Raw genomic sequence first — 17,009 nt, forward strand, 5'->3', positions numbered from 1 at the left:
ATTGTGCTGCTTTTCCCCACCAACAGAACACACTGGGGCAGCCACGTGGGTTTGGAAAAATTTATTTTTTTAAGAAACATCCATCCAGAATATAAAAATGCCCCTCTGTGTCCCTGCTGAAATTCAACCGCTTAAGAGTGTCAGACTAAGGCACATAAAAGATAGTAGGGAAAAAAAGGCATGCGGTATTTGCGTGTGACAATCATTCCCTGACCCTGAGATCCAGGTATTGTTAGTAGGATTGGTGAGTGACAACTAGTACAAAAGGATCATAAAAATGATTAAAAATCCCACAGTGCCAATTGGTACCCGCATCTAGGAAAAACAGCAGCAGTGGCAGAGTGTAAGGAGGCTTTGCCTCGGAATGGTAAATCAACTCATTTAGTAACATAGTTTAAAAAATATCAGCTAAAACAGCAATCCAAAAACCTTTCACATTTTCAGATCAGGAGCCCAAAGACGCAAAGGGTTAGGGTGAGGGCCCTAACCGACCCGAACGGAGCAGGGCCCAAGATCTGGGGATGCAGAATCACAATTCAAGTAATGACCGGAGCCTGTGCCAGAATGATGAGGAAAGGAAGGTTTGGCACACCAACTTTACTCCTCCGAGGGCAAGCTCTTCTTTCAGAAATGTGGAAGGCTCCCCATGGATCAGGAACTGCCAATCCTTAAGTGAGAGAGCACCCAGGTCAGACTCCCCACCTCTGATGCTCTCCATAAGTATTGGAGTACAAATCCCATCATTTCTGGCCACCTTTGTGCAATATGCAGACAATGTTACCACGTGGTTAATTCCCAAATTCATCTAAGGGTCAAGTGAGTACCTAGCGGCAGGTGTGCCATGAAAAGACTTTGGAGTATATCAGCTGATGCCTCCAGGGAAACCTTTGAAAGCTGCATCTTTGTGGTAAAGTTCTCCCCTCTCCCTTAGTAACTTATGGCTAACCACACATAGGGCCCTAGCAGATAATTCTCATGCCTTTAGCCTTCTCCAGAAGTTCTTCTCCATGCAATACAGTGGAATCTCCTGGAATTCAGGAGAAAGAAGGAGTGTTATGACACTGTTTCTGCACTGCACTATTTCAGAATTGCATCAATGCACATTTCCCTTTCTGGAAATTCTCCATGCATGGTCAGCTTGATGCTAGAAAGGCGACTTTTAGCCCAAACTTTATATCTGGTCTCAGGTGGGTTTTCTGCATGTTATTTAAAAAAAAAAAGTGTGTGTGTGTGTGTGTGTGTATGTTTTTTTAAGGGGGGTGTTCGGGAATTAGGATTAATCAGGCAATCTCTTACCCAGGTAGGGGGCAAAAGACATGATGATGCCCATGACATCACTGTAGCTTTTATAGATGACTTTGTTCCTCTCTGCAATTCACAGCATTGCAGTCCAGAAACAGTTTAGACTTGGCTGATGTGAATCTTTCCCCAAGACAGCTTGAAAGCATCATGGCAGGAGATAAATTCTGGGGGAGATGGGCGGCCCAGGGAGGCGAAGGTGCAAGATATTTGCACCGTGCAGCACTGCAGTAAGACTGGGTATTGAGAGAGCTTCCACCTCACTGTAAACAGACTAACAAGCATTCCACCACATTCCCTGGACGGCAATATCCTTGTGGGCTCAGAAGCAGCGTGGCTTGGCTGGAGGATCTACTAGATCATGGCAGTGGAGCCCTCTGCTGAAGGATCTGGAACTGAAAGTCTGAGCAGTTAAGAGCATACATTTGGCATACCGTACTGTAAGGCTGAGGGTTGAAGAAGAAACACTGGTTCTGGCTTGATTGGGACAGAAGGCACAAAGTTGCGAGACCCTTCTGAGCAAGATATGGTCTTGCCCACCTAAGACCCCTGTGAAAGCTAGGATGTCCACGAAATGGAGCTGGGTATCGAAAGAGGATGTAGTGGAAAAGGAGCAGCTTCTCTTCAGGACCATCACAAAATATCTTTTAAGCAGCATCCCCTTTTTTGGACTGTGGCTGTAAGATTAGCCGGTCAATTTAGACATACATAGCTCTGGACATCACAAAGGCCTTATCGGTGGCCATGGGTGTCAAAGCTGCATCTTCCTCCGTAGCCGCAAAGGACAGGGCATCATAAATGGGGTTGATCTGGTCTAAATATTCATCTTCCAGACTAGGGCCAGCCTCGCCTGCCGTCTCTCGCTCCTCCAGCGTTGGCAGTTCATGGTATCGCGGCACCTCCTGCAGAAGGGGCAGGGCAACGGGGAGGGGAGAGGCATTTATGAACTGGGCATTTAATGCAGTCCTACTAATGACGGGGACCAGGGTTGCACTGCTTTTTGTAGATCTCTGAAGCTGAAGCACACACAGGCTGTGTTCACACAACATATTTGAGCTTAAATTTGGTTATGAAACACAACTGTTAGCTCCCAGAACACCCTATGTCCAAGCCAACTGTACTTGGCATGGTTCGCACAACCTCCTAGGAAATGGCGGAGGTGTTCCACATCACACTGAACTTCCAGATGCCCTGTCACATTTTAGCATAGCCTAGTGCAGTGTTGTCCAAACTTGGCCACTTTAAGATGAGTGGACTTCAACTCCCAGAATTCCCCAGCCAGCCATGCTGGCGGGGGAATTCTGGGAGTTGAAGTCCACTCATCTTAAAGTGGCCAAGTTTGGACAACATTGGCTTAGCGTGTTGTGTGAACCCAGCCAGCCCCACAGTGGCCAGGCCTGAACCGCAGGCAAGGAAATCCCAGGATTTAAGTTAAGGATGTGGCTGGTTAAGGCTGTAGCATGAAATTTATGACACCAACCGTATTGTATCCATACTGGGAGAACACACAAGCTGCTTTCTCCAACCTCTATGTACTTGGTAGAGGTTATTTCTTCCCCCAGTCATGAGGACTAGCAATTTGTGTTATTTAAGGGAAAAGAAGGCCAGGAGTCTCTGGATTCTTACACGCACATTCCTGACTGCCACACCTTGAAGTCTGATTTCTGATGTGCAAGATGAAACCTAGGAGGGCTCTGCTTACATAGGGTTTGATGTAGGGAGTTTGGTGTTTCTAAGAGTTCTCACGTGTCACCCGGGGAACTTCCCACTGTAAGACAAATCCAGCTGTCCACATTAAACCCGTTTCAGAAGATTGGCTCGCCAGCTGCCCCTCACCTCTGTTGTAGTGGCACCGACTCCTCCAAAGAGATTGTCTGCGACGCTGGGTTCATAGTAGGGAGCTTTGAGTGGGATACTTTCAGCCCCAGTGGGGTTAGGAACCTGGAATAAACCAGAGCGGTGGTGAAGACAGGATCACGCCTACGCTGCCAGGCTGTGGAAAACCTTCTTGCACCCCATTGCATGGCTTTTCCAAGGAGAGGGTTTTTTGGGGGTTCATCCAGACCCCTCACACTCAGTTGCAGGAATAAAAAGAAAAGCACGGCTATGGTTTGGCTGCCTTCTCTTTAGTCTTTCCATTTTCAAGGGTGGTTATTCCACTGCACCGCCCTAGCAGATGTGAAATGCTGGGAATAAGATTCGGTCTCCTGAGAATCCCAACTTTCCATCTAAACACACACACGCACACACACACACACAAGTTCCTAGCCCTTAAGAATGCCAAAAAAGGCCTCATCAGGGGGTAGACTTCATACCCTGAAATTTCGGAACCAAAGAAAACGTTTGGATAAGGTTTCCGGTGACTGGAAGCAGACTCTCCCTGCCCCACTGTGCCCTTTGCCGTGTTCCATAGGCTAAAAACAAGCACCTTATAAACACGGGTTGGGAAAACGTGTGGAATCCTTACCATGGGCTCATTTTGTTCCAAATATCCCTCTAGTGCAGAGTAGCAACAGCCCCAGTGGTTGCTTTATATTTAAAAAAAATGTTTTGCTTTGGACTTAAGTCACTGATTTCACTTTCGGCCTGGGCCTCCTTTGAACGCAGCCTTCGCCAACTCTTTGGCCCATGCTGAAGTGCCCCAGCGGGCACTGGGTTGGGGAAAGCAGATGCCTGCAGGAAGCAGGGCTGATACTTACCGGTTCCGTTTCTTCCGACAGTTGGCAAGGCGGTGGCGGCTTGTACGCTGGGGGTCCTTCCAAACTGCAGAGATGGCAAGAAACAGACCACATAAAGGCATTCAGCAATCTATTTTGCATTTAGGCACATGGCGACTGATGTGGCACAGTTGAGGCTGGATTGTTTGCTCTCACACAACAGAACTGGGGGGGGGGAGGCGCTGAGGCTTCCCAGATGTTGCCAAATTCCAACACCACGTCCTTCCAGAAGGCATGGAGATCCCGGAAGATCAAGCAACATCTGGCGAGCTTCTCCGTCATTTATTCAGGTTTTAGGTTTCTAGGCTGCCCTTCATTTGAGAGCTCCTTCCTCCTATTTTTCTTCACAACAACCCTGTGAGGTAGGATGAGACGGGAAAGGGCCTGGCTCAAAATCACCCAGGCGGCTTCTGTGGCTGAGAACCTGGGTCTCCCTGGTGGCAGACTGATGCCTTCATCACAGAGTCAGGGATGCCTGAAAAAGGGGGTGTGAGAACTGGGGGTTCCCAGGTCTCCCCCTTCCTGAGTATTTGACTGAAGGATGCAAGACTTGCCCCGCCTCCTTCTGGCCCCACCCACTTCTGTTTATTGCTGAAGCCCCACCCACTCATGCCACGCAGCTCTGGGGTTTATGCCCAGAGATGCAACCCTTGACTGAGCGAGGGCTGCCTGTTCCTGCTGCCAGGAAACTCAGGGGTGGGTGGGTGGGCGGGATGCCCCCTTCCCCCTACCAACCCCCCCACCCTCTCCGCCTGGCTTCCCAGAGCAAACTGAACCACTTACTCATCCTCCTCGTGATCCATCCGGTTCTTTTGCTGCTGCCGACAGATCAGGATTCCGGTGGCCACCACAGCCAAGGCCACGATGGTGGCTATGAGGCCTCCAATGATGCCCCCAGTGGTGGCTGCGCCGGTCGGGTTGGGCTTCTCTGGACAAGGGGAACGAAAGCGCAAGCTCAGTGAGGCGGGCAGGCGACGCTGGCAGGGGTGCTCCCCCACCCACCCAAAGCAGACCTGAGGGCAAGGGTGATGGCCGTGTGGCCACTGGCTCCACCCCCCCCCCCATCTTGGGCCTGTCTATCCAGGATTTAAGAAATCCAAATCCTGCTCCACGGTTAATCCAACTTTGCTGCAAGATGGAATCAGGGACCTATATATTGCCTGCTAACGTTTTCACGGTTTCTTTTTTACTTGGCAAGATAAATGTTGTCCCTGCGCAGGAGGGGGGAACTTAGTCAGGGCCCACGTGCAGGCCGTGGAGGGGCCAGAACCCATAAGATCAGATCCTGGTTGTGATCTATAAAGCTCTTCTTCATGGTGTAGGACAGTGTTTCTCAACCTTGGCCCCTTTAAGACGGGTGGACTTCGACATGCTGGCTGGGGAATTCTGGGAGTCGAAGTCCACCCGTCTTAAAGGGGCCAAGGTTGAGAAACACTGCCGTAGGACTTGGTTATCTTTTTCCCATTGTTTCTGCCTGCCCCACTAGATTGGCAGAATAGGCATACTCTGGGTGCCACCCTTGAAACGATGCCGTCGAACGGGTCCCAGGAAGCATGCCTTCTTGGTCCCGGTGCCTACTCTCTGGAACGGCTTCCTCCCGCCCGAGGTTGCCCCGACTCTGCTGTCCGTCAAGCGAGTCTGGAATACCTGGCTCTTTTCCCAGAATATTAGTTTCCTCAAGTCATGCCATCTCGCTGGGGATTTTTTACGGGCTGGTTTTATTGTAAGCCACCCAGAGCCCATTAGGTTGGGCGGCTCTATTAATTCAATTAGTTAATTCTTTCCTCCCCGGCTCTTGAGCCGTCATGCATAACACTTCTTGCCCTCTCCTCGCTGGCACCGGGCTAAGCCGTAACAGAGCGGGTTTGATTGTACAGCTAAGCACGTTGTGTGGACCCAGATCATTGTGGTTTCTGCCTGGTATGAATTAAACAAACCAGGGCTTAGCGCAGTAGATGAACCAGGGCATCCTCTCTCCCTCCCTCTTCACATGCACAAACACACATCGTGAAAGATGCTAAAATCAGACCTCCAATTATTGGAAATCTTGTTCGGCTGTTACCACTCCAGGGACTTTGACTAGCTGTGACTGGGGCCTTTCCGAGCGTATCTTTGCAACCACAACAGTCACAACCGACTCGCCCGGGGCTGGGTCTGAGGAGCCGTAACACAGCCTGCAGAAACCAGGGGGAGAACGTTTCAGCCTCCGGGTCTCTGCAGCAGGCTTGGAAACGGCCGTTCTCTTACAAAGGAGTCGTAAGCACGGTGCAGATGAGCAAATGCTCATAACAAAGCTCAAGTCTGTTTCCAGACGCGTTTAAGTCCGTCGCAACAATACGGAGAAAGCATCTGGGAGCCCCTGAAGAAGGTCAGCGTTCGCCAGATGATCGCAGGAACGGTTGCAGGGCCTTTAAAAGTTTACGCTGCCAGATTTGGGCCCAAATCAGGGTGATCGTTTCCTGCCCCTATGCAAGTTTCAGTGAACCATGCCGGCTGGGGAATTCTGGGAGTCGAAGTCCACCCGTCTTAAAGGTGCCAAGGCTGAGGAACCCTGCTTTAGGCAACTGACGACACAAGCTCTGGTTTGCGAGGGAGGAGGTCATCCTTCCTTCGCCACTTTCAAGAAAGGCAGCCAGACCGTTAGCCCGTGGCAGCAAAGATCCCCCAAAGTCCGTGAGTGAGGGGGGCGGCCGTATAAATTGCTTAAGCAAATAAATAAATAAATAAAGTCTTTGGGGCACTTCAAACATTAACACACATATTGCAGACAAAGCATTTCTGAGCCACAGTCCTCTGCTTTTTTGCTTTTTTTTTCCCTATGAAAATGTAGCATTTCTGCCTTCCTGGAGCAAGGCTGGGGTAGCCGAGCAAGGCTCATCGAAGCCCTTTGTCGCTGGCCTGCCTTTTCCAGCTTTAGGCACTAGAGGGCGCTTCAGTCCTGCATTGCAGAGGATGCAGCCAGCTGCTGCCTTGAGTATCTCCAGTTGCCAGATACTCTCCACCTTGCAGAGGGGGAAGTGGGGGGGGGGTGTGGGCTGCCTCCTCTCACCACTTCAGCTTTTGAACACCTGGGCGACCGGGTGAGGAGGTTGGTGAGGAGGGGAATCCCAAAAGCGAAAAGTGGTGCCACCCCCTAGTTATGGGATAAACAGGCAAGGCACTATGGGTATACTCAGGGAATCAGGTTTCCTAGTTTCTAAGCAACAGTACCATGCACAAGCCAGAGTTGGTGCTGGACATCGGGGTTAACATGCGAAAAACCCTAAGCTTTTCAAGCGATTGTGGGTTTTTTCTTTCCTGAAATCAAGTTTCTAGTTCTTAAGGTGCACAGCGACGCGGAAAGCCCCGATCGCGTCCCAGAAATCAGATCATGGGATTTCCAGTTTCGTTCTTTGCCTTTTTCTAAGGGCAGCAGGAGCGAAAGGTCTTATGCAAAGTAGAGGCATATACAACGGTGTAATTGATGCAGGTTAGAATGGCCAGCTTTTCTCTGATTTAATTTCTAAGCGGGAAGTGGGTAAATGTGCAGCAAGTCTGAGAACGAATGCTGGGCTTCTGCCTTCTTATCTCTCTGTAACAGCCTAGGGACTACAGCTTATTTGCGCTGTGGGGGAAGAGACATCACGATTCGCGGCTTGCCAGCCTGCTCTAGGAAAAACAGTGGGGTCTGATGTGGTGTTTCTCAACCTCATCCAGTTAAGATGTGTGGACTTCAACTCCCAGGATTCCCCAGCCAGCCATGCTGGCTGGGGAATCCTGGGAGTTGAAGTCCACATATCTTAACATTGTTGAGGTTGAGAAACACTGGACTGGCGATTGAGCCACGGGTTGACCTCAGCTGCCTCCAATCTGGTTGACTTCTAGAGATGCAGGACTAATCCGGAGGGACCCAGCTTGGAGAGCGCTGCCTTAAACAAAATCAGCCTTGCTTTCCCCATTCTTGCCACTTGCAACAGGAACGTGATGCTCCTCTGCCTTAAAGGGCGACCGTGGGAACGGTTGAAACCCACAGATACTCTTAAGGAGGGCACCAGGTCGGAGAAAGGACCTCACACCCGAACTGCCCGCCTGTGCTTTTCCAAAGAGCTTCATGCACAATGGCAAATGCCTACAGAGCAAGCTGATGTAACAGGTGCAGGAGCAGATGCCCACAAAACAAGTTGGCAACCCTAAGCTCTAAATAACAGAGTGACTCTTCTTTTATGCCCCATTTTCTGTTGCCCGTCTAGGCACCAGAGAACAAACGTTTGCTCCACGCAGGGCAAGGACAGTGTCAGAACCCGCCTTTCCCCTAAGGCCCATCCAAAGTTCCCCTTGTGTGGAAGCAGCATCAGAAACTCCCGCATGGCACACCTAGACGCTAAAACACAGCCTTGCCTGTGCCATCCCACCGCTGCCAGCTTGGCGTGTTCATCCAGCAACAGATTCTCCCCTTCAGCCCTCCTGGGAAAACCCATAATTACACACAGCCCCATACATTATGCATGGACAAGCTCAGAGCGAGCGGCTGCTCGCGGCCTCTTTCGCAGCAGCTCAAAATTATTATTTTTAGGTTGAGAGGAAGGTTTCCGGTGGAATTCTTTTGACGCCAGCTCGGTCGCCAAGACGCTGGGCCATGAGGAATACTGAATCTGGAGGAGAGGGCAAGGGAAAGGAGGAGGAAAATTTGGGGGGAAGATAAATGTTGGAAGACAGGAGGAGATGGAACTGTTTCCCTCGGAAGAGAGGGATTAGCCCTTTTTCAAGTTAAGAAATGAAGAAAATCAGACAGGCCAGCAACCGGGGTATGAACCTGCAAGATCAGAGAAATTGTCCTACAGGTTTAGGAGGTTCACTTCCCCACCCTGACTCTGTCTATGGTGTCTTCATATAGCAAACCTAACTGGGCCAGTTAAAGACCTAGTCCGTGTAGTCACAGAATATGCTAAGTTTGTTAGCGTTAACCCTGGCTAATTTGGGGGGGCACTGTGAAAATCCAATCTGTTTAGTTAGTTTATACTTCGATGTGTCATTGCAGACCCAGAAAACCAGGTTACACAGGCTGTGTGAATGCAGAGAATAAAATGTACGTCAAATAATGAGTGTGTGTGCGGGCACAACATAGGATAGAAGGAAGCTACCTTGGAGATAATTTCATTCAACTTCCTGTCCAGTGCAGAAATCCACTCCTACAAATGGTCATTTAGCTTGTTTAAATATCCCCACAGCAAACATGCAAACCATGACTGAATCAGAGTTGACTAAATTCATCTGGTTGCCCAGTACACACAGCGCACTGAATGTTAAACTAACCCCCAACAGTGGGGCTTCCACAAGTTATAGGCTAAAATGTGACTGATTTGTGTCCCGTTCAGCGTGCTGCATAAGCCTGGAGAACAGCATCCGTTGAGACCCCCACAGATTAGCCCCATGGGTTAGAAAACTACTGTCATGTATGCCATGTCGTTATCACCATCATTTTGTGTGATGACCTCATGAGGCCCACAATATCATCACGGCTTTTATGGGACGCTAAGGGTTGGCACATCAGTGTATCGTGTTCTGTGAAGCCAGCCACAGCTCAGGGAGACCCGGCTAGGCGGAGCCCCCTCAACAATCAGGAGCAAACGAAAATCTCTAGACTTGGTTGTGAGCTAAGGGTGTGGAGAGGGAGGGCCATTTTGGGCAACACTACCGGGGGGTGTTGAAAGAAGGGGGCCGTCCAATGGGCTAGGGAGGGAGCATGCTCCCCCAGCCCAACCAGGAAGACACAAACCACTTAAGAGGGCACCCGGCACTGAGCTTGCCAGGTCAGGAGCAGCCTTAAGCCGCCTCTTCCCTGCCAACGAGGCAATGGGTGAGGGACGGTTCCACTGTGCGTGGCAAAGCTAACCCTTCCGGTGTCTCCCCAGCAAACTGGTCCAGAGGGAAGAAGGCAGGTGCGCACACCTGTAGTTGCGGTGATGTCATTTCCACCCTTCCTTGTCCTACAAGAATCAACTCTCACCTTTCAGCCTGCCCCGCCCACTCTCCACCCAGGTATCCAGGCATCACTTTCTAAGCGGCTTTACGATCGGGCAGTGGGGAGGAAGGGTGGCGGGCTGAGGCAGGTGACTCAAGCAACTCCAAGGCCAGCTGGGAGGACACGAGGCCAAGCGTCAGCCTCCGATATCCTTCAGAGGAAGCGTTCCAGGCAAAGGAGTGCCGTGATTTAGCTTCCGGGTGCAACCCAGGGGAGGGGGGGGCTGGTCGGTTGCAAAGGAGCATGAAGCACCTGGACCTAGCAAAAGGAGCAACACCTGGCATGGCTCTTCTTCCTCCCCACGTGACGAGTTGCGTCTCCTACTCTTTTGCATCTGCAAGGACAGGTGAACCTCCAGATGTGGCTAAGGGTGGGGCCCGATAGGACTTGTAGCCCCAGATGTTGCTCTAGGCAAGGAATGGGCGCTCCTCCCTAACTTTGTGTCGTCCAGATGTTTTGGGCCACGCATCAATTCCTTTGCCACAGCCAAACTGAGAGCGACAGTTCAAGTCCAACAGCTGGAGGACACAGGACTATCACTCTTCCTCTGAAACCACTCACGCCAGGCCGCCAGCTGCGAAGCACGGCCTGCCGTTCCCAGAATCCCCATCTAGCAGGCCAACGGCTGAGGAATCTGGGAGTGGGCGTCCACGCTCAAAGGGAAGGCGCTGGCTTGGGGAAATGGCTCAGTGACGAAGCAAGTATTTTTGGCCACCATGTTTCTGCCGCTGGACCTCAAGGTGGCTTGGTTTGTAATTCCCGGGCCTCATCTGTTGTGGATTCCTGTTTGCATCCATTTCGGTTTCCCCAACAGTCTAAAAACTAATTTTACCTGCCTCCTGTTGCTGAATTACAGTTCCTCCCCACTCCTGGCACTGGCTAGTCTGGGGCTGACAGGACCCACAACTTTGGATGGGCCCCTATCCCTCCAGCCCGGCCTTAACCATTGGGGAGCACCACCAGAAACGCTCTGGGCCCCTATTCCTGCTAGTGAGCCCAGCAACCTCAGCCGTGTGCATTGGTGTTTATACATTCGGGGCTCCGTCCTGTCCCCAAGCCTTTGCCCAACCCCGCGAGGGAGTCCCGCGGGCCACCATCCTCCGTAATTCCTCCCTGCGGTGCAGGCCCAGGCTTTGGCAAACCGGTTCCTTGCCGGGATGACCGCTGGCGAGCTCCAATTCAAAGCAAGCCTCAGGCTGAGGAAGAAAGGCCGCCTTTGCCAAGCAGGGCAGACCGGAGAGGGTAATCCACTTGATCTGCAGGGATAATCCACTCTGTCAGGTGGCTATGAGGAAATAGGCTTTGGGGAGGTAGAGCCAGAAGGAGTCAGGGCCAGCGGGAAGGTGGGGCACCGAGAAGCCAACAGATGGGTGAGTCAGACGGGCGGGTCGGGAGGAGGAGAAGGGGAATCGATGGGAGTGAAACCTCGCTGTTCTGGGAAGCGGGGGGGGGGCAGTTTCAGAGAGAGGGAAAAGAAAGAAAAACAGGAGTCCAAGGTTCAGGTCTGGAGGCGGCAGGCTCAAATTCCCCGAAGATGACAGCATGCGTGGGCCAGAAAGTTATGCTCCCGCCCTCCCACGCCAAAGACTGGTCACTAACCAGAGAGCGGGGAGGAAGGGAGGGGAATTGAAGCTTGGCTGAAATTGCAATGTGCATTTGTGTTTCTTGCTGCCCGCCTGCCTACCCCCCCCCCGCCGATGTCTTGCAGTGCTCCTCGCCCATCCTCCGCGACCAAGGATGCTGTTTGAGGATGATGGGAGTTGCAGTCTAAAGCACTGGGAAGGGAGCAGGTTAGGGAAGGGGCACCAAGTGCCCAATGCCCCGTTCCTCACCTACCCCCCTCCCATTCTGCAATACATTTGGAAGACCTTTCAGCCGCTGCACCCAAAGGAAACGCGAGAGAAACCAGAAGAGGAGCCCCCGGGGATGCCCGCTCTGGCGGTGCCCGCTCTGGCGGAGCCCACTCTGCTTCGGCAGATCCTGTTTGCCAGACAGAATCGCTCCCCGCTGCCTTTCCTTCAACAGGAGGCGCTTCTTCAGTTTCAGCCCCTCCCTCGGGAAGGCCTTTGCCCGTGTTTACACGAAACTAGACGAGAGAGAAAAACGGGCTGTACTTTCGGCCTCGAAAACGAGCCAACGCGACTCCCCCCCAGGAGCACCGGCTTTGCTGGCACCGCTCGGGAGACCAGCCCAACCTCCAAACTCCTGGCAGCGTGAATCGAAAGCGGGCGGGTGGCCTGGCTTTAACCAAGCCATTCCCCCCAACCTCAGATTTTGTGTGTGTGTGTGTGTGTACGTCTGTGCGTGCGTGAGTATATTTATTTGCCATTGCAGGGGGAAATCCTGTCCTATTCTATCCCCCCATGAGAAATTCTGCCAACCCGGATACGTGACCATTTTTCGTTGATCTGTAACGTTACGGGCCTTGCATCGTTTCCTGCGTTTTTTGGGGGAAGGGGGGGGTGTTACTGGGTGCAGAATTTTCTCTTCAAGACCTTAAGCCACAAGCAGAAAAATTTAAAAAAAGGTGTGGGGGGGGAAGCGTGCTCCGTTTCCATTTTTTCCCACGCCTGCTTAACCTGCATGCAGCGTTCACAAATCGTCGGGAATCAGCACTCAGCTCACCGTGGGGTCGAGAGGTCTGTATCTGAGCGGAGGCCTCTTTGGAAATGGTCCATGGAGAAAAATACGTTGACGGTCCTTGGGCCGGGGGGGAAAAATACCTTGCTTGGCTCATTCTTCGCCTTTCAGAGAAAACCGATGTCCGTAAAGAAAAGCAGTACGTTCTTTCTGTTAAAATCAGTGCGCAAAGCGGCCACAAAGCCCAGGAGCCAAGGTTGATTTGTTTAGAAAATTGGCAATGCGACTGTTTCTTAAAGATTATCTTCCAACCTTTATTGGCATCTTTAAGCATTAGGTACAAACTACAGCTGTGTTTGTCAACCTTGGCAGCTTGAAGAGGGGTGGACTTCAACTCCCAGAATTCCCCAGCCAGCAAGGCTGGCTGGGGAATTCTGGGAGTTGAAGTCCACCCCTCTTCAAGCTGCCAAGGTTGACAAACACTGAACTCCAGTCAGTTTTCCAGTGTGGTTTCCCTTTCCTTGTTCCCACCATGAAGCTCCATCTCCAAAACAGGTTCCATTTTAGCGTCATTTTTTTAAAAAATCCCCATCATTTCGCCTTGCAACCCGCCTTCCCAAATCATCTGTCCACAGAGCCTTCATTTCCAAAGAACGTGATTAAAAACGAACTCTGGGCTATCTCGTTTTTTCCTTTCCAAATCTCCACCAAAATATTCCCCTGCACGTAACCACCGTGCTTATCCCAAAGAGGATAACTAAATGAAAATGCCACGATTTAGGAGAGACAATTCCTTATAATAACATATAGGCCACTGTGCAGTGAGGTTTGGTTCGTCACCCAGCCATGGTTAGTGGAAGCCATTCCTAGCTGAGTTCGCACGGTACACTTTTTTATAAACCCTAATTTACAGATCGCAACGGCTGGGTACATGCGCTTTGTCACCAGGGCGCCAACGCCGCTGGGCCGGCGCATGACAGGAATGCAGCCCTTTAAGACTCCTTTCGGATGGCAGCAAGACACAGGAGGCGGAAGTCCAACAGGTGAATGTTTTTCTCTCCTTCTCCAAGATCCTGGGAAGCAATTGATCCTTCCCATACAGAGAAGGCTGAGAACCTTGGCAATGGCACCCAGTTTTCTTTAGCACCTTTATCCTCCCCTGCCCTGAACCCAAAACCAAGAATCTGAAACCGGAAAGGAATTGTGAAACACTCCTAGAAAAGGTGGATGACCAAGGATTGCACATTTTGTCTCACTGACTCATCCCCCAGCCCATCTTAAGAGCACACCCAGCCACCCCAAAATCACCATCTCAGCTTTCAGCCATGTGTGTCAGTAATCCGCGTACCCATCGGTAGGTTTTTCAAGTCAGACTAGGAAGAGGCAAGGTTCCTAGCAGAGCTGTGTTTGGAAAATCGATAGCGGAGATTAAGAAAAATTGACCGGGTTTATACTTTACACCGAATTATAGTTTGTCTATCAGGTTTATTGAGCGAACCACAATTGGTTAGGTTTGCACATGTGAAACTATGCACCAAGCTTTATAGATCACAGTGGCTGAGCTCACAGACTGGGTTAAGCCAAACCTAAGCAAACCAAGAGGAGTTGTATTATCCATGCCAGGCTGAATCAGGCTTGCTTTAATCAACTCAGTGGTTTGCATTCACACAACACCATGAACCAGACGCTAACCATATGTGTTGGTTGACAGAACACATGAATCCACAAACTAGTTAATCAATTTTTGGCCTAGCCTGCTGTGTAAACTCGATCTATGGTTTATGGTGATTGCGGGCCAGCAGAACAGCCAATTCAGGAGAGCGTTATGGATGTCATGTTTGAACTTGAGTCTTACAAGGTTATAGACTCGGGTCAGCCACAGGGGTGGGCCTTATTCCAAAAGGAACGTGACCTTGTTTCAACCTCTCTCCAAAATTTACCACTCTAAGCCCTTTTAATGGCCTCATAAGTAGAAACAGCTGTTAAGCGTGTCTTCCCAGATCACAGGCTGGATGGGGCGAAGGATGAAAATAATTGGTTATGGGCTTCAACAACAAACCCAAAATCTGTGGAGGGACTCCATATTCACAGCAGGGCTTAGCGGGACCCTGACCTGATGTGAAAATAGATTATAACAGCTGGGCGAGAAGGGAGTGTCTTGTCCACATGTGGAGCACATCAGCCAAGAACCGTGGCCGACCCTTAATAACACTGATGTGCTTCCTTTTCTTTGTCTTATCTTGTGCTTTTAACTTCTTTGGCCTGGACATTTTCTTACTCCTTTTCTGCATTTCACAGCACATCCCTGCTTCCCCAGAGAGAGATCAGCGTGATGGGGACTGTTCAACTTAATAGTCCCAGAATGTATTCTTTTGTATGTGAATTCTCAAGAAAACTAAATTTCATTTGAGCCAGGGTTTCCCAACAGTGTTGAGAACAGTGTTTCTCAACCTCGAGAACAGTGTTTCTCAACCTTCACCACTTTAAGATGTCTGGACTTCAACTCCCAGAATTGGCTGGCTGGGGAATTCTGGGAGTTGAAGTCCAGACATCTTAAAGTGGCGAAGGTTGAGAAACACTGATTTAGAAAGCTACATTCTGGACATTGGTTTCCCTGCTCCAGCCTACTCAAGTTGCATTTCTGCCTGCCCATCTGATCCCACAACCACAGTGCTCAAACCCACACTCTACCGCCGAAACCATCCCCTACTACTCTCTCCAGTTATCTGGTTCAGTCCAAGTACACAATCTCCGTGAACGTCAAAGAACAGCGGCGCATATTGGAACGCGCACGTTTTAAACACAACCCCTTTCCTTTCTTTCTCTCAAATGCAGAACAGACACAGTCCTTTTGCTTTTGAACGGGGAGGAGATCAGTCACCAGTTTCAGCCCAGTCATCGCCACGCTCCAGATGTACTGCGTGACAGCTCCCACGATCCCCAGGCTAGCAGAGGAAGTCATGGTCCTGGCTGAGCAGGAAAGTTGAGCAAAATTGAAAAAAAAATACCCAAGAAGCTGGCAGACAGTCACAGAACAGGCTGAGCAGTAGAGGCAAGTCAACAACTTGTTTAACCAGAAGGCTGTTGAAAAGCCCACTGGCTAAGATTTACTGGGTGGAAAAGATGCAACCGCTCTACCAGAGATGCATTACAGGCACTGTGTCTCATAAAGAGATGGGAAGCAGTCAAATGTGCCTCCTCTCTGCTCTATTTCCCTGTGTGTGTGTATACACACACACCCATCATCAGCTTCCATCCACCCAGGCAGAGCTGTCACAAAATACTCTAGCAAATAACCTTATTCAGAATTTCAGCCAGTCACGCCCTTCCACCTGCTTTATCCCATTCTGTATTTCCCTTGCTCTTGTCTGTTTCTTCTTCCATCAGTTCATTACTGCCCATTTTCTACCCTGGCTGGACAGTTTGGGGATTCCACTTGGAGCCCCCACCGACCCACCCCCATTCCCTAAAAGTCTGTTGCGTTTCAGGCAGCTCTGGGAAAACTGGGTCTCTCCAGCTGTTGCTGACCTGTAACTCCCGACCTCAGCCAGCACCACTCACGGGGAGAGAGGCCGGCGGGGGGTAAGGATTCAACATCTGGAGCCCTGCAGGTTTTCCAGCCCAACTGTCCCCCTGCAGAGTATAAGATCCCCCCTGCAAGAAGGGGGCCAAGAAGGGGCATCCTTATTATTATTGTCTGTAAGCACGAGGAGGTGCCACCACAGCTAGCAGCTCAGTGTTTCTCCAAAACAGCATCTTGGCTGCACCTGCTGATATGGCGTTTGAAGAAACGCGAGCGCCTTCCTGGGGTAGACAGGTGGTCATGGAGACATGCCAAAGTCGACAACTCAGACTGCCTCCAAGCCACAGGCACCTGCTCTCCGCAGCAGAAGGTATTTTGAAGGTTGCTTGGACGCTGCTGTTGTGTAATGGTTTAGAGGGCGGCTCGCTGCCCCGAAATCCAGAAAAATGGCCCAGCACGAAGGTAACAAGGGCTTCAGAAGCCAACGAAGCAAAGTTATTACTGATAAATGTTCAAGTTATTTTAAATCGGGAGAGACCAAGATCCGAGCACCAAGCTTTTATCAAAGAACAGAGAAGAAAGCAGCCGTGTTCAGGTCAGTGGAGGAATTAAAATACCAGACTTAAATCAGGGAGCATTAAATTCAAATTCTCACTTGGCTTGGCCACTCTCAACCCAATCTATCTCACAGGTCAAAATGGGGGGGGGGAGTTTAAAATGAGGGAAGGACACCCCGACAAAGCAGCAATAAACACAGAGAGTGTCTGCAGGGGTCATCCCTTACTACTGGCCAGCTGCTTAACCAATTCCTTGGAAGCTATTTATTTATTTTTATAGAGGAATCTTGTTGTATTTTAATGTATCTAATTAATATTTATTCTATTTTCAT

At 50.5% G+C, this 17,009-nt stretch overlaps 1 protein-coding gene across 2 annotated transcripts in view; it reads right to left on the reverse strand.

Annotated features, from left to right (window-relative positions):
- Positions 1–51: 51 nt before the first annotated feature.
- NECTIN2 (nectin cell adhesion molecule 2) overlaps positions 52–17,009 on the reverse strand; it is a 57,285-nt gene continuing 40,327 nt past the window's right edge. For both annotated transcript variants that reach the window (XM_088139876.1, XM_088139875.1), the window contains exons 6-9: positions 4,800–4,944; positions 3,999–4,062; positions 3,136–3,240; positions 52–2,201 (exon numbers count right to left, since the gene is read on the reverse strand). In XM_088139876.1, coding sequence (XP_087996002.1) covers positions 1,998–2,201; positions 3,136–3,240; positions 3,999–4,062; positions 4,800–4,944 — 518 coding nt within the window. In that variant the 3' untranslated portion in view covers positions 52–1,997. The remainder of the gene's footprint in view (positions 2,202–3,135; positions 3,241–3,998; positions 4,063–4,799; positions 4,945–17,009) is intronic.

The sequence above is a fragment of the Python bivittatus genome, unplaced genomic scaffold (genome assembly GCF_059951505.1).
Source record: "Python bivittatus isolate LINGU-HERP-01145 unplaced genomic scaffold, Pbiv_v1 ctg000310_np1212, whole genome shotgun sequence".
Lineage (NCBI taxonomy): Eukaryota > Metazoa > Chordata > Lepidosauria > Squamata > Pythonidae > Python > Python bivittatus.